This window comes from Apis cerana, linkage group LG3, assembly GCF_029169275.1.
Source record: "Apis cerana isolate GH-2021 linkage group LG3, AcerK_1.0, whole genome shotgun sequence".
In the NCBI taxonomy this organism is placed as follows: domain Eukaryota; kingdom Metazoa; phylum Arthropoda; class Insecta; order Hymenoptera; family Apidae; genus Apis; species Apis cerana.
This window is the reverse complement of record NC_083854.1, coordinates 10,017,226-10,038,541: the sequence shown is the minus strand read 5'-3', so window position 1 is coordinate 10,038,541 and position 21,316 is coordinate 10,017,226. Positions and strand designations below refer to the sequence as shown.

The 21,316-nt window shown below is 32.0% G+C and overlaps 3 protein-coding genes across 11 annotated transcripts in view; 1 reads left to right on the top strand and 2 right to left on the bottom strand.

The window, feature by feature from the left end:
• The window catches only part of LOC107998121 (zinc finger protein 395), an 88,331-nt gene extending 73,779 nt beyond the window's left edge, over positions 1-14,552 (bottom strand). The window contains exon 1 of the mRNA XM_017057176.3: positions 12,634-14,552. Coding sequence (XP_016912665.1) covers positions 12,634-13,023 — 390 coding nt within the window. The 5' untranslated portion in view covers positions 13,024-14,552. The remainder of the gene's footprint in view (positions 1-12,633) is intronic.
• On the top strand, positions 1,796-18,866 carry LOC107998122 (leucine-rich repeat-containing protein 4C). Of its 8 annotated transcripts, none has more exons than XM_062072794.1 (6): positions 1,796-1,837; positions 14,551-14,710; positions 16,654-16,835; positions 17,027-17,260; positions 17,382-17,542; positions 17,768-18,866. In XM_062072794.1, exons 1-6 carry the CDS (start codon positions 1,811-1,813, stop codon positions 18,396-18,398), a joined length of 1,395 nt encoding a protein of 464 aa, XP_061928778.1. In that variant the 5' UTR covers positions 1,796-1,810; the 3' UTR covers positions 18,399-18,866. The 8 variants fall into 8 exon arrangements, with proteins under 8 accessions (XP_061928778.1, XP_016912670.2, XP_061928784.1 ...); XM_017057181.2 differs by having other exon boundaries at positions 14,548-14,710; XM_062072797.1 differs by lacking the exons at positions 1,796-1,837; positions 14,551-14,710 and adding exons at positions 14,901-15,050; positions 15,198-15,426 and having other exon boundaries at positions 16,293-16,835.
• Positions 18,656-21,266, bottom strand: LOC107998207 (lipoyltransferase 1, mitochondrial). Of its 2 annotated transcripts, none has more exons than XM_017057363.3 (4): positions 20,609-21,266; positions 20,048-20,155; positions 19,573-19,786; positions 18,656-19,301 (listed from the first exon to the last, which is right to left on the bottom strand). In XM_017057363.3, the coding sequence occupies exons 1-4, from the start codon at positions 21,149-21,151 to the stop codon at positions 18,952-18,954; spliced, it is 1,215 nt and encodes a 404-aa protein (XP_016912852.1). In that variant the 5' UTR covers positions 21,152-21,266; the 3' UTR covers positions 18,656-18,951. The 2 variants fall into 2 exon arrangements, with proteins under 2 accessions (XP_016912852.1, XP_016912854.1); XM_017057365.3 differs by having other exon boundaries at positions 20,621-21,266.
• Positions 21,267-21,316: the final 50 nt, after the last annotated feature.

The following is a 21,316-nucleotide window of genomic DNA, read 5'->3' as shown; positions in this document are numbered from 1 at the left end:
TTACTGGGGAAACGTCGATGAATAAAAATAACAAAAGACGGGGGTCGTGATGTGACATATAAAATCACGATTCGTGTCGTTTGCAATTTTTTTTTTTCGAAAAGTTAATAAAATTAACTTCACTTTTACCGAATATATATATATGTATATATTTTATCCCGGTAAATTAAGAGTATAATGAGAGTTATATGGGAAATTGAACGAATCACGTAGATTCTTTTGTAGATATACATTAACACGTTCTTTGGAATAACAAATTTGCAAGATTAATGCTTGATATTCTGACCGTTTCGTTGAAGAATAACTTCCTGAATGAATTAAAGTTCTGTGATTCTGTGATTCACGAGAAATATTTAATGACCATTTCCGAGGATGAAAATTAAAGAAAATAATTGGTAAAGTACGGTAAGATTGAACTTAATTTGATAGAATTTCTCTTAATAGTATGCGCAATAATTTCTAATATTATTTTTTTTTTTTGCATATTAATTTAACGTAACTTAACTTAGCAACTAAGTAACTTTCCTTGTTAATATTAAATCTCTAATTTAATTTATTCTTAATCTTAGTTTATTTAACCTAAAATCTTAGTTTATTTAACCTTTCTCTGTGGATTTAAAATCGTAAGAGTTAATTTTGAATGCGGAATTATAATTCTTTCTATTAAATTAAATATTATTTCATTGTAAATAATTTGGTTTTATTAAAATTTAGTGAATGATGTATGGATAAAAAGGAATAAAAATTTAATAAAAGTAAAATTGAATAAAAAGCGATAAAAGTGTTTATATTTGCAAATTTTCAAAGATGAGTTCGTCGTAAATTATCTCTATTTCCGGATCATCCTCTTAAATTAGCCAAATATAGAAAAAAATATCGCTACAACTGATTCTAAAAACAAATACGAAAGCAAAAATATTTCTTAATAATAAATTTGTACAGATAAAAGCTCGTTTCGATAGTTACGAATCTTTTAATTAAAATTTTTTTTATCTATTTTCGCTTTCGATCATAAATTCACAGTTAATCGTGATTAAATGAATAGACTGCCCTCAAGTTACAAATAGTAATAATTTATAGTCGTAAACGAGCTCGTAAAAAGATCGTATCAGTGGCTCGATTCAATTAAATTTTACCTAACGATTTTAGAGAAAATATAGAAGTATACAATATATGCTATTTACAAGAATTATTTAATGATCAATCGAAGTGAAATTTTCTTTCTTTCGTAATAGAAGAAGATTCTTAATAAACACGTTATATAAACGAAATTATTTCCTACATTGTAATATATATTTTTACGATTTTTAATTTAATCGCCGGTTTATTGCGGTATTTACTACGGTATTTAAGAAATCTCTGTTTACAATAATTGATAGACATATAAGCATTCAACTAAACGTATAAAAGTAAAATTTATTTTCATTAAGAATTGAAAATCGAAAATTGAAAGAACAACGTATATATCAAATAACAAAGTTACATCGGAAAAGGAATTTTCCGAAATTTAAGTTCGACCGAGAGAAACAAAATTATTGCGACGATGCCTCCTAATTTACAAAAAAAATTCGAGAATAATAGATATCGCTTAATCCACCGCAAAAAAAAAAAAAAATCCGATACGATAAAATACATATGTAAATGCAAACAAGTTCTTTAAGAAGGATTACAAACACCGCAATCCCCATTGAAACAAAGAAAGCTACCACATCGGAGGCTCAGTTATCAGTGAAAAAAAAATACACTATTTTTCCTTGGTTTCGATTACGATAACGGTGAGCAGGCCGTTCAGTACGAGTGACGACAATCGATGACAAATACGACACCAGCGGATATAGTAAGTACAAACCACCGATAATTACATTGGCGAAAAAATTACACACGTACGTTTCGATTGCAGAAAACATAAACTTAATTACGTACTTTCAATTCCATTAACGCATAAACGATCGATTTATTTTGGTCATTATCGGCTCATTTTTAACCAGCCATTTATTCAACTTTTACCGTATATGAATGGATCGTACTATACAGTAATCGTACAGCTGCTGACCGGCCTGATTGTTCCTCTCCCGGTAGAACTGGCGATCGGTGTCACTGTGTCGGTCTGCTACCGGTGACGTCACTGCGCAACACCGTCAACATCATCCCCTCCACGTTGCTCGTAACGCTATCCGCGACACTTACTTACGACACTGAATAAGGAACGAACGGGCACCGATTAGCAGCTGGCAGATAATGTTGCAGCGTGTGTATATACGCGAAAACCGGCTTTTTCTCGGTCAGACAGCGAGGCATGCGTTTCGTTCGTCCCTAGGCAAAGTTCAACTTCGATAAAAAAAAAAGGTTGATTGTAAATAATGCGAGGAATGACTCACTCGGATCAGGGAATTGATAGCGATCTGTTGCACGGTAATTCGATTGTCTTCCGAATAAAATTATAATAAATAAATATTAAAAATTATAATAAATTTTGAGTGTTTGATAAGCGATTGTTAAATGTTTGAAAATGAAATATCATATAGATGAATTGAAAATTTCAAATATTCAAACTAAGATATATCTCTAATGTACAGTTGCAGAAAATTAAGGTTATGTTTGACGAATCAAACGTTAGAGAATGATCAATTTTAGAATTAAAATAATTTATCGAATCGTGAAAGTAAATTTCTGATATTTTGAGATTTTTCATATTTTTTTCTTTTTGGCATAGATTTTATTAGAAGAATTAAAATACCGGTTCTGCGTTTCCTCGCTTCGTTTGAACGCGTTCTAGTATTTCACTCGTTAAATCGCTGACAGTCACGGGTGACGCCCGGCTAGTAATTTCTCACTCGATTCGCGGCCTTAATGCTCTTGTCATCGGTTCTTCCTATTTTTTATGCGTCATTGTGTGGGCATAACGTCACGGTCGCTCCGTGGAAATCGACCGCCATTGTTAAAATTTTACGAGATTGAAAATGAAGGATTGGCGACCGACCTTAAATTTATCAACTGTGTCACGATCATCGTATAAATTTGTGAAATATGCACTACAAAATACCGTGGAAAAAGACGGACGTTCTTTTCTGCTTCACGGTCGCGAAAGCATAAAACAAAAGTCACGAACGGTTTCGAGGAACAGACTTTCTTTTTAGTAATCTAGAAAATTAATCGTTTTTCACAATGGAACCGTTCTCGTTATACGTAAACGAATATTTTTCTTTTTAAGTGAAACTATATTATACTTTGTGATAGTTTAATGAAATTCATTAAATTTTACTTATATATATATATATATATATATAATTAAATTTGGAACAAGTGGAAAATTGATACATAACTCAATTTATTTAAAAAACCATATTTCGATAATTATAGTTTTCAATAATTTTTCGTATGTCTTCTCTTTTAGCCCTTCCCCTCTTTTAAACGAATGTAAAAAGCAGGTCACGCAACGGCGATAACGGTAATCCGTGTACTCGTGATGCAACGGCGTTCACGTGGAAAACCAAATGAAGAAAAATGTTTCGTTTGCGTATCCGTTAAGTATCGCCAAGACACGATTTATAATGGTCACGAAACGTACTAATGATCATCAGGCTTTTCCCTCGAATCATCGAGGCCATTAGGAAGACGATAATTCGGAAAATCCGTGGGGTAAATACCTAAGCATAGTTTTCTAAACATAGTTTACTATAGTTTAGTATGATAATAAATTAATCGTCCGTTGAAGGGTTTATGAATTATGAATTCGTGATATTCCAGAGATTAATTTGTATAATTTAATGCTCTATGGATTTTTAGATTATTCTTAATTAATTCTTTATAATTAGAATTTATAATTCAGGATAATTGACATAAAAATAGAAAAATACTATTTAAGATTTCTCTCCTCGATAATACACTTAAAAAAAAAAACTATATAAAAATTCCAGGAATTAATATTCCAATATATTCTTATACTGCATACAACCTAACCTCTATCTTCTCTCAATTTGATTTAAAAATATGAAACAAAGAAAGTTGATCATCCAACCAGAGCTTACTCATTCATCAACCATGTTTTTACATTGTTATTTATCGAAACGGATACAAAAGCTATACATTCACGTATCCATATATAATACACATCTATAACTGTATCCTGTCTATATGCATAAGAGAATACTCGATCCAGTTCACGGCGCGTTATCGAAAGGCGAGAGTGTCAACGTTCACCCGCGCGAAAGTGAAAATCTGGGGCTGCCGGTCGTAGCACGAACGAGAGATACTACTACGCTTGCCGATTGTGCCGAGGCGGGCGGGAAAAGGCCGGCCCACGGCAGTATCTAGGCTGTGACCTGGTTCGCAATATCATTTGGGTCATTCTGTTCACCCGGGTCCAGCAAAACCGGGTAAACGCGGTCCAATGGTGGCATTCGACGCGCCACGCTGATCTTGCTCTCTCGCGCCTACCTTCTCGACGCATGTGCGTGCGTCCTACGGAGTGAAGAAACACAACTTGTGTATATCGCTTGTCGGGCTTCTCTTTATACACACCGTGCGCGCGCTCGTTATATCACAGGCGACGTTGCGTAAAATGTACGCTGGCACACGCTTCTCTCTTCTGTTATACGAAGAGTATGTGGCCGCTTTTCGCCCCTCTTCTTGTCCCCTTTTAAACCAGTCCCCTCTATTCGCGATGCATTCTGTCCGCCAACGACTCGGCTACTGTCTCTTCGTTCCGTCTCTTTACACGCGTCTTAACTAACATCGCATGAACGCCAACACTTTAAGTTTCTCGTTCTACGTAAGCGAAAGTGTTTTCATTTTTTAGTCCCTCCACCCGCTAACAGTCAAACGGTCCACCAACTCCACCTGATTTTTCATTTGGTATGCATTAAATCATCACGAATTATATATGATTCAGAAGATCGTTAGTTTAGAGAAAATGGTAGTTTTTAAGAAAATATCGATATATAGGAATCATTTATAGGTTGAACATTTTATACTATAGATATGATAATTATAATACGTAATAATTTCCTAGAAATTATTAGAACGATAAATCTTTCATAAGTTGAGAGGAAACAATATCTGAAGCTAGATCGCACCCACGTGTTTCAACATCTTTATGGATACACGTGAGCATTTTGTTTCACTCGTGGAAAAATGTAATCATGTTTCTATTTACATATTATTCAACCAATGGTCAGATCATTTAGCCAATATTTGTCTTTCTTATCTCTATTAAGTAAATAGTTAAACATACCTCATCTCATTCGTGGAAATAATTTATCCATCCGTCTCATTAAATCATTTAAACGTCTATATTCACATAATAAGCGTAAACACATTTTTTTTAATCGATTTTTTTTATTAATATATATCGCCGTAGGATTAGATTTAAAAAATTTAAACTCATAAAACGAAGTCAGAAAACTTATAAAACATACGGAAATAAGAACAGCATAGCGAGCACGTAACAAGTTTCAATCGACGACTCTATGCAGAAAAATTCTTCTTTCTCCATTTTCCTAATACTCTATCGCGTCTGTGAGAGCCAACAGAATGTATTGCACGTGCGTTTGCCACGGGGACGAACAAAATGCGATACCTTTCCTCTGAATCTTGTGCGCGTGCACAACGTAGCACGCATCCGTGTGCATGATCGGTACCTTCTCGACCTACTTTTCTGAGAAAGGCCCGACCTCGCTTTTCTCTGTGTACAACAAATACGCGCCACTTTTCCTCGCATCCTCGCGCCTTCTATGCAATATGGCACGCGTATTAATTTTTCGTGCATTGATCAATCGAGGGCAGCACTGTCGAATTATGTAACTTCCCACCATGTTTCACATTTTTCACTAATACGTTATATTCGATTAAATTTTTTTTTTAATTTCGAATTACGAATGTAATGATCCGATGTTCTAAATCATTGTTTATGAAGTACAATTTCTATGTAATTGATGAGAGATAAAAAGAAGATAATATAGACAAATATGCATCGCAATATTTTATTACGGAATAGATTACGCATATTTTTATAGTGCGTACGGTACCATTATTGACAGAAATTGTTCAAAAGTTTCAGAGAACTTGAGTGATGCATATTCAACCATATGTTATGTCCGCGCGTGCAAGGTTACGTTATCGATCATAATTTACGACGCGTGCTGCATTGTTACGTCAGTGCTGCTCGTTTACGGCCAATATTATCGGGTGGGAGAAAAGGCGCATAAACTTACCCATATTATAATCAGCTGATTTCACATTTCGTGAAAAGACGCTTAAAAACTTGCCCATATTATACTTATAAATCAGCTGATTTCACATTTGGTAGATTTAAGCAACAAGTAAACAAAATTTTCTTCTTCGAAGCGTTGGAAAAAGGAGAATTCTATATATCTTTAACATTCAATCTTTATTATAACAAATAAAAATCACATGTCGAAATAACTCTGGATGTCACATTCGAAAATCAAGGACGCCAGTTTGGCACGAATTTCAAGCAACATGCTGATTTACTTTCTCGTGGACAATGAAATTTCGTTCACGGCCAATACGATGTTTAAATAACAGTAGAGAGTGTCTATACAACCGGCGAGAAACGTAGGCGAAACCACGTCGATTACTTCAGCCGATGGTATTGAAGAACTATGATTCCGGGTAATCATACCGGCACGCGCGTTCCATTTTGCAATTCCATGCCGTCACGTCGGCGTGTGCAAGTTATTAAAAGTCCACGCGTATCACGCGTACTACGCGCCCATTTTGACGGAACCTTGCAAATGATTGTACATAATGCATACGTATTGCATCGTGTGGCATAGAATTGTTCCAATATCCAAGGTAATTGTACTCAGGCGTACTAATGATTGCAACACGGACGCAATCGCGGTAAACCAAATCAAAAGAAGCAAGAGGAGGGGAAAAAAGAGAAAGAAGTTGGTGTAGTACGAACCAGGCAGAGAGAAGGCGTTGCTTTGTAAACTCTATGACCGACTTTACGAGCGATCGGCTAGGATGCAGTGCCTCCAACGGTCGATCTGCGCAACTAACCGCCATGTTGTTTCCAAACCCGAAATCAAGTTCGCAATACTCTTTACAAGGAGAAAGGTAAATCAACCAATCACTATCTCGTTCGAAATTATGACATAATTTCAATTTCTCTGATCTTTTTTTGTGGAAAGAGAATTCAATTCTCCGCAAATCTCCGCAAAAAAAAGAATATAATATTTTTCTCTTTTGTTTTATGTTAGATTCTTGATTCTTATTCAATCGTAAAGGTACTGATTTTAATCCTCATTTCGATAGTGATCTATATTCTACTTCCCTTATGCATATTCAATTTTTACCAGCGGGACGATGTTAAATACATATCCGGTTTCCGTATCGACTTTTTCTAAGATACCAAACACATTCATCTATTATTCTGCACTTTATTAATGAATCTAAAGAAAAACTATCGTTTTTTAAAATAATTACATAAATTAAGATAAGAAATGTAAAACGAGGAAACGTTTACATTAAGAATCCATTTTGACTTTAAAATCTTCTATTATCAAACCAACGACTTTTATTTTATATTTTGTATTCTATCGTATTTAAAATTAAATATTTTTTATCGAATAATAATTTATTGCAATTAGAAAATTATTTTTCAACAAACATCATTTTTAGTGATTTTCAACTGACACTTTCATAGATAGTGATAGGAACGCCGCGCCGGCCGGCCGGCTCGTGACTATAAGTTAATACTTATGCAGAGTGGCCATCCGTGATCCATCTTGCGTAACCTATTTACTGGCAAAGTGGTACAAGCACGTATGACATAATCTCGTGCAACAGAACACGCACTATAGATTCCGGCCTGTTCGAATACTATTTTAAATAGCCCATATGCGCATGCGCAGCGCCTCAAGCCGGCACGCCGATGCGCAGTGTTACGCAAATTAAAAATAGGCAAAGAAAATCAACTCATGAAATGAGAAGATACGATTTTATTACTATTATATTTCACGAATCTCTTTTTTATGTCTGATTAGTTATTTTAGCAACACATTTTTAAAACTATGCAATAAAAATTTTAAAAATCTTGTACAATAAAACTTCGTATTTTAATCGCTCGATTATGCAAAAATTAATAATAGTCTAAAGCTTATCACGTATTTATGACGTATTCATATTCTTTAATTAAACCGTAAACAACGATGGCATCTGAAATACGCCAGATAAAAATACCACATAGTCAATCAAACTCCCTTTACGATCAGTTTCCCTCGGTCGAGTTCGTAACCTCGAATCGAACGAGCACAACGAAAAGAGACGAGGTTAGGTTAGAGGGATCGAGAGAGATTAACCACCTGCTGCTGAGCGCTATCCAAGCAACTAGAGCAATGAATTATTATCGTGGATCTTATCGAACTGTCGGCAGTTATTGGATGGATAGTTTCTTTTCTACAACGGAAGAATGAAATGTTCTGAATTCCTTGAGCACTCCGTAACCGACAAGAAATGAAAGAGAAAAGAAGTAAAAAACCGCATCGAAAATAAAATGCGCATTTACCGGAAGCAGCAAAATAGCACAAACGATCGCGTGGTACGGAAGGAAATATCCTCGTGACTATGTCAGCTTATTGGACGAGCTTGTACGCATACCGACATTTGTTTACATCGCGAATGATTTGTTGCGTTTGTATGTATATAAAGTCGGGCCAGTTAAGTTTGGTACGTTGATGCCGGGATATCTATCTTTGGATCCATGCATGGAGCGCGAGGGCGCTGCATGTACGTATACACTTATACCGACCATCTCTTACTCAATCGTCTCACGCCCGTGCCGGTGACCAGTGACACCGTTAAACGCGGCTATTATTTCGAATGCGCCCCGCGGGTCGGATATTTCCGTGGTGACCGTAGATAGAGTCGATGGATCGCGCCGTTAGCGGCGAAACGCATTCCCGTCGTGGAACGCATTACCACATACAATGTTATACTATCTTTTCGTCACAGCGATTCTCAACTTTTGTAAACTATCGTGTCCGTTCGACGTTAATTATGTTGGTTTGAAAGTGATTAGAATTGGATAATTTAACAAAAAAATGACCGTATTTGACGATTATGAACATGATAAAATATACGTTAATAGCTAGCTACGAAAATTTGTAAAGATTTTATTGCATAATTATATCAGTTTAATAATTGTTAGAATCCAATGAAAATAAAATAAAATTCAAAAAGCAAATACTATCTTTGAGATAAAAGAATTATACATATTTGAATATTTGAATATTTAGATGAAATATACAATATGCATTTATAAATCGACTTTTTACTGAAAACGTATAACAAATGTTATAATATTTTTTCATTTAAATTGACTATAAAATTTATTATTTTCACTACACTTAGAAAAGTGTATATTTAATTAATTATTAATTAATTATAATATACTTAGAGTAGTTATTACTATCTCATGAATATTCCAATATACTTAATTTTATAATTTTCTTAATGCAAGTTGAAAATGATAACAATTATCTATTAATTCAAATATTTTAGAAAAAAAATTTTAATTCTTAAATTAAAAAAATTCTAATTTTAATTGTTCAGTTTAAAAATTTAAACTGTAAATCAAATAAGAGTTTAAATACTTTAAAAAGAATAAAGACTATAACTTTTGTCACTCGATTTACAAATTTTCATAATATTTTCAATTTTAAATGAAAAATAAGTCCAGTAATGGACAATACTTGATGTGAATAAAGGTGATAGTTGGATACCATGTCTATTGACTTATTGTCAAGACTAACCGGTCAGTCGTTGAAATGTCGAATCGTGAAGTGGATGTTACGAAACCACGTATGCAAGATGTTTGCTAAAGCAAAGGTACATGATGGTCGACAGAACGTACGGAAGCTTTAAAATTACCACTTACGTGTACTTACGCTACAGATAAACGCCGTCCAGTATTTACCGATTCACGCTTCGGTAACCTTCGACGTCACTAAAAGTCAGCCATACGTTTGCGTATGTGTTGCATATGTAAACAGGTAACGACACGAAGAAACTCTTGCGTCAGAATATTCTATCAATGCCTTAATTATGGCGATTAAAGATTACATGATTATATGAATTAAGAAAAAAAAGAATATGAAAAATAAGATTGTTACGTATATTTCATTACGGAAATTTAAAATTAATTGTAATGGTGAGCGAAATAATCAAGATAAATGTGTAATGATAATTACATTTATCTTGATCAAAAATATACATGATTTTCACTCATAATTTCATTTTCATTTTTATAATTTTTTTATTTAAATGTTAAAGAAAATTTTATTATGATAAATTTTCTTTTCTTTAAAACCGAATTTTTCTACAACTTAACCTCTTAAATGCTTTATTCAATGTAAGAGCAATTATATATATATATAAATTAAGTATCAAATAAGAATAAACATTTAAAAAAAACATTTATATTTAAATCTATGATCAACTTTCTTTTTTATCATCATTTTTCATATTTCTTTGTTCATATTTCTTTGTTATTAAATTTTTTAGAAAACTATTTTAGGAAAATATGCAAATTTAAAAATTTATAATTTCGAAAAATTATGATAAATAATTGATAAATTTATAATAAAAATTCATTTCAATTAAAGACATTCAATTTTAAATAATATTTATTTTAAATTGTATGACTGACTTCAGATTAAATAAAAATGTCTATTTATTATTGTAAAGAAGCAAACCAATTTCCTGTAAAACAGACAACGTTGCTGGGCATAAAAATATCGGAACCGGACACTTCGGACCGACCAGATCCGGTTCATTTTTCCCCCGCGTGTAGCATGCGCGCGTGCGCAACAAAGTTTCCACGAAATGGAACCGTGGTCACGCCTGAGCTACCTAACGGAGGTAGAAAGATATTGCGCTAATGCGTTCCACGTGGGGTCACCCTCCCCTCCCGCCCCCTTGTTGGAATAGCCGGTGCACGGGCCAGTACTACCGTACTCACTTCGCGCATAAAACCGACCTCTCCTGCGTCCATGCACGCATACACTCGCTTAAAAGAGTCTCGCTTTACGGACAAGCAGCCTAGCTCATGCCAGTGCCTCTCATTACGAATCTAACCGCGCCCACGTAGCGGTATCGAGACTACGTATATTTCTCTGCCACGCCTGACCGACCGTAATAACGCTATCCCTCGTTTTATGGGGTATTTATTACGTTGCGTTGCTATGCTTTTCTACGAATCTGCAAAAAATTCTTATGCCTCTCAATACAATTATAGATACATGTATATGTACATACGCATGCGCGCGCGCGCACTCAACCACTTCGCGGATTCTATCTGGTTGTAACTCGAGAAAGGCGTGTCGAAAATCGACGAACTGGCACCGACTCTCATGTATCATGTGATTCCAATATCGGGCGGTGGATGCGCTACGAGACACAGGCATTTTCTTCTACTAATCTATTATTCGTTGTTTAAAAATTATACTGTTCTTCCCTCTCATTCTTATTTAGCTATAAACATATATAACATATATATCATTATTATTTTTAAATATTTGATTATCAATCGATTAATTTACGGATAGTTAAAAAATAGATTTCAAATGCACGCATGACGCTTCGCAACGCGACATTCATGTCCAGACAGAATGTAAGGTAATGCATTTGTCGCTTCTAACCTGTCTATCTTGTTCAAAGACAAAGGAAATAAGTATTGTTGCTCATGCGCGTCGCGTAAATAGGACAGCCACTATATAGTTCGCTTGTAGAACGAGGTCACGAAAATTAAATTTTCTGATTAACAGCATGCACGCACACACCCACCCAGCAACAGCCGGCTATCATATAATACCGCATTCATTTTTTTACTCTTACCTGTCAAAAATGTGTTGTCTGCAGCTTTAAATAAGTAGCGTAAGTAATAACGAACAGTTGCTGCAATTCGTCGAGCATGTCATCGATACTGGCAATGGCGTGTTATCGCGCGCGAGAACGCGTTTTTCTCGGTCTCTGAAAACACGCCGTGAACACGAACAAGCTGGATACGCGCATGCGCGTAGACCGCGTTTGATGCGCGCTAACCTGTGCTCCGATGCAACGAGACCCGGCGGCGGTACGGATGACGTATCAAACCTCGTTATGCCTAACATGCCTTACTCACAAATGCTTTGTTCGTTTTCTCTTTAACCAAGGCAATGAGCTATACAAATGAGAAAGAAATATACTATATGTATGTAAATATGAATGAAAGTAAAACTTTTATTCTATTCCTTTCTCTTATTATACTTTCTTTATATTGTATATTTTCTTAATTCTTTTTTTATTTTATATTCGTTTTAATTCGATTTAACAATATAAAAATTAATTGTTTCATTTCAGTTGAATGAAAATTTATAATATTAAAAATTAACGAATTATAAATAATTCATTAATATAACTCGAAAAAATAATAAAAGTAACAATTGTTAAATATTAAAAAAATTATAAAAATTTAAATTTAAAAATAACTGCATCATTCGTATATCCATCGTCTGAAGATTATTTCGAAAACTCTGAGAAAACGATTTTTTTCTCGAAATACACAAACATAAAATTAAACAAAAGAAAAAAAAAAGAGAAAAAATAAAAAAAATATTCAAAACTCACCTCTTGACCGTTCGGTGCAATTATAACATCCACTTCGTCTTGGTGTTCACGATGTTGCGTGACCTCAGCGTGAATTTCCCGTCCGTTATACGTCAAATAGACCTTCTGGCCGGGCACGAGGCGTGCGCTGGTGACGGAACCGAAGCCTGGCCCGATCAGGTCGCGATCAGAGTATTCGGTGCTGGGACTTGGCGGACGACCGCCAGGCACGGAATCGAAGCGTACGGAATAACGAGTCTTCGGTGTAATACTGAGGCCTGACTCGGACGCGGCTGACGCCGGCGTTTTTACGGCGTGAATGACGCCACTATAGTACTTGCCATCTTCTCCGGGAGCACACACTCTGGTGCCGATTATGCTACGTTTCGCCAACCTCTTACCCGTCGACATTATTCGTGATTATTTATGAATAAACGATCGTTTCGATCACTTTATTAAATCGCTTGACGAGGATGCACTGATATTTCTTACAATAGAACACCTTATAACAAATCGTTCTCAAAAGTATCTCGCGCAAATTGGTATTTCATAAAGATCATTTACACTACAATTTAACTCACTCTTCTATTATCGTCTTTGAAATTTTCGTTGATAAACATACGTATACGTATATCGTGAACAAACCGGAAGCAAATATATTAATATCATACCAAAGAGAAATAACAATTTCACGCGCGATTTAACAGTTAAACACTTGTGAAGAGACGATACGAGTGTATCTATGATTTGATTGAATATTAGCAAAAAACACTCCCGGAAATAAAACACTTGTTATACTCTTTTTTTTTCCTTCCTATCGAAGTTCCGTACTGCAACACGTTATTTTAAGTCATTGTTCCACGATCACTCGTATACACACTGAGGACAGATCGGGCAGTTTTGCGTTAAATTGCAATTGCGTTAACAAATGCGATCCTAGACCGAAGAAGGACGCGGTGGCCTTCGCGGCCTGAACACAGAACTCAATGTATCAACAAAACGGCGTGCACCGTTGCCTGTGTTCGTCACGCCGTCTGCATGTTCGAGGCACTTCGTGATTGATTTGTGATAATACGTTGGCGTATACGCGGTAGATAGCATAATATATGACTAATGCTCGCCAGTGAATAGAAATTCAGCGCTATTTTGCAAGCTGAACGTACAAGCGGTACACGATTCGATGGTATATGGACAGGAGTAGGGTCCGCGGTAGCCGACATGTGACGCACAGCTGAGCAACCGGGAAGGACTGAGAACAGAGTACCAAGCGGCTTTCACTGCGCCGGCCGGCCACCCGCCCGCCCGGGAAAAACAGCTGATAGATAACAACAAACCCACGTGACCCGGCCTCGAGCACCGATTGGACGGGCGCGCTGACCTACTTACTCTCATTGGCCGTCCGCCCGGACAACGAGAAGAACGGGAAAAAATCGCAGACTAGAACCCTAGCCAAAGCACTTTGCTCACGAAGACCTTCCACTTTCTCAGCCCTCTCCTTTTTTCGTACGCTTGTACTCGGCGTCCCTTCTGGCGTCTCTTTTTCTCACTACACACAAAGTATGTCGATTATGTACAAAGTCTATACGCAATCACTATATTTTATTAAATTAATGTAAAAATATTCATAAAAATATCAATTTTACGTAGTTTTACAAATGAAACTTTAACAATCAGCTGGTAGTTAAATACACAAAGCGGTCATTTTGTCGTCAGCTGAGAACGCTTGTGACGAAATCCAAGCGAGTGATCAGTCTGCCGACAGTTGTGTCAAAGAAACCTCGTTCTGTAAGATATTCCTATTGCCGCTTGTATACCATACTGTAATATCTTTTTAATGAAATACCTTATATTTTCATAAAATTTCTATTTTTTATGAAAGTAATGTTTGTACAAAAATAACAATTATATATTCTATATTAATAAAAATCGTTTTAGCAGAGAAAAATCGTGTTTATGGTTCAGCTGTCAGTAGAAGGCGGCCATTTTACGTCAGCTGAGAAGGTCGGTGACGACACACGACGAGTGAAATATCTTTGCATAGCGTTGCAACTTCAGGGAATGTGTCTCAAAGAACCTCACCTTCAAAGCTATTTCCAAGGTTTGTTTTTACATCGTATATATATTCGTATATATTTATATTATTTTTCTAAATAGTAAATTTATACTGCCCGATAAATATAATGAAACTCATTAAAAACTCATTATTTTAGATTCAATAAAAAATTCGATATTTTATAATTTCTAATTATTTTATTTTGTGTAATAATAATTTCTTTACAATGTAAAATTATTATTGATTCAATATTTAATTGTACTAATATCAAATTAGTACGTCATGTAAGTTGAGGGCGCCAGTAACGAAACACATAGTAGAGTGGATAGTCTACAACAGCGCTGATATATTTTCTTAGCCAATGCGTAACAATTTTCGAAAACCGGTAAATGGTGATAATCTTTCATTAATTTTAAGTGATTTTTAGTAGAATGCGATTGTGATTGTAATAATTAAAAAATTAATTTAATTTGAAAATATTACACCGATAAAACGATCAAATGCAGCGCAGTTAGTAAAGGTGCAGTTGCAGTGCCATACCGTATGCTTGTCATGGCGGCGAGGAGGACGAGCAATAAAAATGGCCGGAAGATACAAGGGGCAGTGGGGAGGGATAGTAAGGCCGAATAGAAGGCAGCGGTCCACGCGTTCTCAGCAGCCTATCCTAGATTTATTTCCGTGGATGTTGCGCAATAATATGCTGCGTTGTTAGCTCACTGAATGCTACCCCTCGTTTGGTTTCGAAGAGGTGCCAAGGGCTAGTGAGTAACATTTAATTGTCACTGGCTACCATTTCTTTAAAAGAGCGTGATTATGTTTGCTGTGTATATTATGCATTATAATGTTATTTTTCATTATCAATGTAATGGAGACTTAATCATCTTTGTGTTACATTAATGTGTTCGTTTAATATTAAACACATTAACATGGAAATAATTTTCATTGGAGAATTTCGAATAAAAATGTGAATTGCACAGAATTTTTACGCGAGATTTTGTCAATTTTTAATTAAATGAAAATTAGAGTATGGCTTAAATTTTTATTATATACTAATAATGAATAGAATTTATAGGAAAAATTAAGTCATAATTTAATTATGTTTTAAAGAAATTTTTATTTTATAGAAAATATTTTTATTTTTAGGAAAGAAAGTATTTACATACTTTATAATAATTATTTGATTTTACAAAATTTTATTATTATATTTGTTGTTAATTTAATTAATTTAATTAGCTTAGTTTTTTTATTGTTTATTCGTTTACTTGTTTATTATTTATCTAATTGTTAATATTATGGCAAAATATATTAAATTTATTTTTTCATTATAAAAAATTATTTAATTTTAATACTTTATAAATATGTATATATTACATATTTATATATATAGTACATATAATATATATATTTTTATATATTTTTTATATATCAAAAATACAATATGATATAGATAAAATTTGCATTTTACTTTTTTGAATTAATAATTATCTTTATTTTTATTTATTTTGTTAAAATTTTTTTAAATATAAAATTCTGTTCCTCTTCTCTATAGATATTGATTCTAATCTCGAAATTTATCATTAGTTTAGTTTACTTTAGTTTATTGTATTTTCGTCAACTTTTATTTTAGATTATTTCATATATTCTTTTTGAAGAAAAAATACTTTTCCTGTTGAAAAGAAAAACGATAAGAAAAATCATCGAAATACTTTGATGACGTATCTCGATCGTTAACACATTTATGCGATATACGCACAATCATACTGTGAGATAAGATTACATTAACGAGGTAATCATGAGTCGTATGAAAACGCAACAATCTCTGTCAGAAGTGAATTTACGTTCGAAATTAGTTACGGTATTAGTTTAACAAATCTTTACAAAGTCTAATGTTAAAATAAAGTTAAAATAAATAATTAATATTATGACTAATAATACTATTGTTTATTTAATTATTGTATTAATTATTTCGATATTTTTCGAAATCACAGTTTTGGCACAATATTCACAACAATGCTCTTCATTTTGTATATGTGATACTTGGAACAGTTTAAAACGCGCTTCTTGCGTAGGCCGCCATCTTTATAATATAGATGCAGGTGCACCAAACAACGTACAAGCCTTGGACTTATCGGATAATGTGATATCATTTCTAAATAGTTTTGAACTAAAGGTATTTTTATATTTATTACATTATATTTTTCTTGATTATTTTATAACTAAATATAAATTTTATTGAAAATAATTTTAAAAATTATTTAATGTCTTAATTTTATTATATAATAATAATAATTATATTAATTATAAAATATTGTGAAGGATTTGCATTCACTGTGCTGTAAAATAAAAAATTTATTGTTTTAGAATGCTGAACTGACGAAGTTACAATATCTTAATCTTTCCAAGAATGCAATCAGTGAAATTAATTTGAATGCTTTTGATGGTCTTACAAATTTAATAGTCTTGGACTTATCGAAAAATCGACTTCATTATATTTTAGATGAAATTTTTGAAAAAAACAAGAATTTACGAATTTTGAAATTATCAAATAATAATTTTAACTCACATATACCAAAATTGCGATCCTTTTCATTAATGGTAATAATAAAAATAACAATTCAAATTTAATATTGATCAAAATTTTCAAAGAAAAAGATTTATGATAAAATAAATTATAATTTAATAAAAGTTATATATCATGAAATAAATTTTTATATAGGAATTAACTTTGGATTCATGTCGGATCAGTCATTTACCACTGGATATATTCAATGGACTTACGCATATTCGTCGTCTCGATCTTTCAAACAATTTGATGATTCAGATGAGCAAGACCGTTGTGCAAAGATTGCATTTTTTGAAGAAATTATCATTAGAAGGGTATGATAAACAAGATGTATAAAATTAATATGATATTATTTTATTTCACATAAGAATTTAACTTTTATTCTTAAAATTGTATTATAATTTATTTCTTATTAATAATATTCTCATATTTTGAAATATTGATAATATTATTATTATTAATATGAATAATATTAACACTTGTTACCATATGTAGATATGCTAGAATTGATCAAAGTAAATTTATATCATTTTTTTCAGAAATCCATGGTCTTGCAATAATGTTTTACATGATTTACAAATATATCTCAAATATAAAAATATCGAATTCAATGAAATTTGTGGTAAGAAAAATAATTCCCAGAAATTTGAGAAAATGATTCTTCTTCCTGTAACACTGCGCAATTATCATCACTCGGCAATTATGAATACATCTACTAAGAAAATTAAATCGATAACAAAATATAATATATCAAATATATTAAATAATAAAAATTTATCGATATGCGAACAAATGATAAATCAAACACATATTATTAATTCAACAGATAAATTTGTATCATATTGCTTTCTTTGTCTTGGTTTTATAGCTGGTATTTCCAGTGGATTAATTATTTCTTATATTTGGTTATCAAGAAAATATTCATATAATCCAAGATATTGGTATCGTGGACAACTTCATGACGACTTAATAGTTTCTCAAAGAATGTCTTTGTTAAATTCGTTTTCACAAGGACGCACGGATAGTAACGGAAGTTTGATAGAATCTTGTCCAGGTACTCCTCCACCGCCATATCGGGATGTTATATTAAGACCTACTCTTTATTGTTATCCATCAGTAGTTTCAAATTTAAATAATAATGATACCAGATATAGAGAAAGATATACATAATTTCACGAAATAATTCATTGTTATGAGTACAAAATATTATAACGTGATTTATTAAGAAATGAATTTCTAATTTTTATATATATTATTTTTTATACTATATTATAAACTATAAATCAATAATATATACTTTAAATCAATGATATCAACAATAATCAAAATATAACAAAATATAACAATAATCAAATTAACAAATTATATATAAAAAAAAAATTATATAAATTAACAAATATCAGGAAAACAATTTGGATAAAAATAAATTAATTATTATCGATAAATTATTATTAAAAATATATACATATACATTTTTTCATTAACAATATTTATCTATTAGAATCAAATATGAATTATATTTACATATTTACGTAAAAATATAAAATTACAACATTTATAATTGAAAATATATCTTTGTTTTTGTATAATAGAATTAATAACAATACACATTTTCAAATAAAATCAAATATAAACTTATGTATGATTTATTATACAATAACTCAATTCTTTTTTTGAACACAACAATTTAAACACAATCATTATGATTGTTCGATGGGTTTAATCATTGCGTAGCAATCATATTATTTTTATTTATATTTTGACTCGTACTTAGTGTAACAGTTTTACAACCGATCGTAGTTATTATATTTTCCATTATTTCATGATTGTATCTCGAACCTCGTAGATTGGTTATCACACTTGCATCTTGACTAAAATCTTCTGCTACTAAACTGGCTGGCAATCTCATCTTAATTTCTTCAATGATACCATTCTGTATTTCTAATGTCAAATTAAATCGATGAACTTTGTTGTTTCGCGTGACCATATCTAAAACACGCGTTACTGTAAATTTCGGTGTTTTACCGTAATTCCATTCCCAGGAACGAAATTCGTTTATTAATTTGTTCAATCCTGAAAATTTTAAATAAAGATATAATTAAGAACTCTATTTTTATTTAATTCTTTTATATTTATTAATTACTAATTCCTTATATAAATTTATCATAAACTATAAATTTATATAAAATTATCATAAACTGTTGCATATATGGTAATATTTTAAGCATTTGATAAATATGTGAAAATATAATGATATATGTGAAAATATCATTACAGATTTATTATACTTAAAATAAAACTTAAAATTAAAAATTAAATTTTTTTCTTTTTAATATTCATATACCTGGAAACCAATCTTCGGTGGGATTGATATATTGAAATCCTTTTTGATATTGAATAAGATCTTGTCCACCATCTTCTAAGACGAGAGCTTTAGTTCGGAGATATTCCCAACCTATTGCAGTAATGAGTTTGTCCATTTCAATATGACAATTTATGTCAATTAAATTTTTTATTGGAGAACGCGTGGATACTGTAGCATTTGTTTCTATACCATCCTGAAATATACATATAAATACATATGTCTCTTCTAATGAATAATAAATGTTCAAAAATATTAAAAAATTAAATTTTATTTTTACATTTATATATTAAAAAAATTAAGCTTCAAAAAATACTTGCTATTTAAATTCTAATTAAAATAACTATAAATTTATTTAACAATGAATATAATAAAAATACATAAATAATATTTATCGTACCGCTATTATACATACGCTATTATATATAAAATATGATAAAAATTCGAAAAAAATTACCTTTTTTTCTTCGAGAGCTAAATATAATGCTGTTTTGTTTACATTTACTAATAATGTGCAATGATGATATGCATTAGGTCGTCCTAGTTTCGCTGCAGTACCAGATATCTGTATTTTAAAATAGTTAAGGATACATAGGTAATTTTTCGGCAAAGCGCAATGCTTTGCTTTTAAATATATAGGTTGTTCCAATTTCTTTTATAATTTTTTTTGTAAAAAATAAACAAAAAATTTATTAATATTTTTATTATAATAATAATATAACTTTAGGACAAAGTATTCAGAGTACCTGCTATTAAAGTTTTTAAATATAAAACTAAAAATTTAAATAAAAATTAAAAAATATAAATTCAGATATATCAAAGATATGATCAAATCAATTACATTAATGTTATGAATTTCAGAAGAAATAATATTGTTTTATCTTTATCTATTCATTCCAATTCATTTTTCTATTCATTCATACTAAATAATTTTTGTAATTGAATATATAATTTTGGAACATCCAAATAATTAGATATATATATGTGTGTATATTTATAAATGTTTTTAATACATTACATGAAAGGATACTTTGCATTTCCCTTCAACAACGATGTCCTCACGTTTATTCACTTCTGCTTCTATACCCCATTCTCGATACAAAGCTCTGGTAATAATCTCTAGATTGTATTTTCGATTATATCGTTCCCGCGGTGTGAAGAAGGACAAATTCAAATTACCAATATCATGATAGACGGTACCGCCACCACTATTGCGACGAGCTAACACTATACCACGTTTTTCAGCTAATTGAGAGTTGTGCTCGATCCATGGATTTTGGTGACGTCCGATTACTACACACGGATTGTTACGCCATAGAAGTAATATGTGGTGATTTTTAAAATCATAATTTTTATAGAACCAATCTTCTAACGCTAAATTGGTAAATATATCTGTGGATTGCGATATGAATACTGACTTTTTAATTAAATTATTAGGATCATCTTGTTTTTCAGTAAAACTCGTAGAGTATCTAGATATATGATACAAATTATTGTATTGAACTTTTCGTTTAACAACAATTATAAATTTGTTAATTAGTGACATGTTTTTAATGTGCATGTGCAAATTTTCTTTATTTTTTTCGCACTCATACACACTTTTTCTCCTTTTTTTATGTTATAATGAATCGAACGACAAATGTGTATATCAATACCGATATGAAAATCACACTCCCTGAAAATGGTGCAATATTAACTTGTGAAATCAGTCTTTGCTACTAAATCT

Coding starts and splice junctions, on each gene's coding strand:
- LOC107998122 (XM_017057181.2), top strand. CDS start 1,811: ATGACAAATACGACACCAGCGGATATA. Junction 16,836..17,026: donor TAAATAGTTTTGAACTAAAG/GTATTTTTATAT, acceptor TTATTGTTTTAG/AATGCTGAACTGACGAAGTT. Junction 17,543..17,767: donor AAGAAATTATCATTAGAAGG/GTATGATAAACA, acceptor CATTTTTTTCAG/AAATCCATGGTCTTGCAATA.
- LOC107998207 (XM_017057363.3), bottom strand. CDS start 21,151: ATGCACATTAAAAACATGTCACTAATTAACAAATTTATAATTGTTGTT. Junction 20,156..20,608: donor AATGCAAAGTATCCTTTCAT/GTAATGTATTAA, acceptor TTTAAAATACAG/ATATCTGGTACTGCAGCGAA. Junction 19,787..20,047: donor TAGCTCTCGAAGAAAAAAAG/GTAATTTTTTTC, acceptor TGTATATTTCAG/GATGGTATAGAAACAAATGC.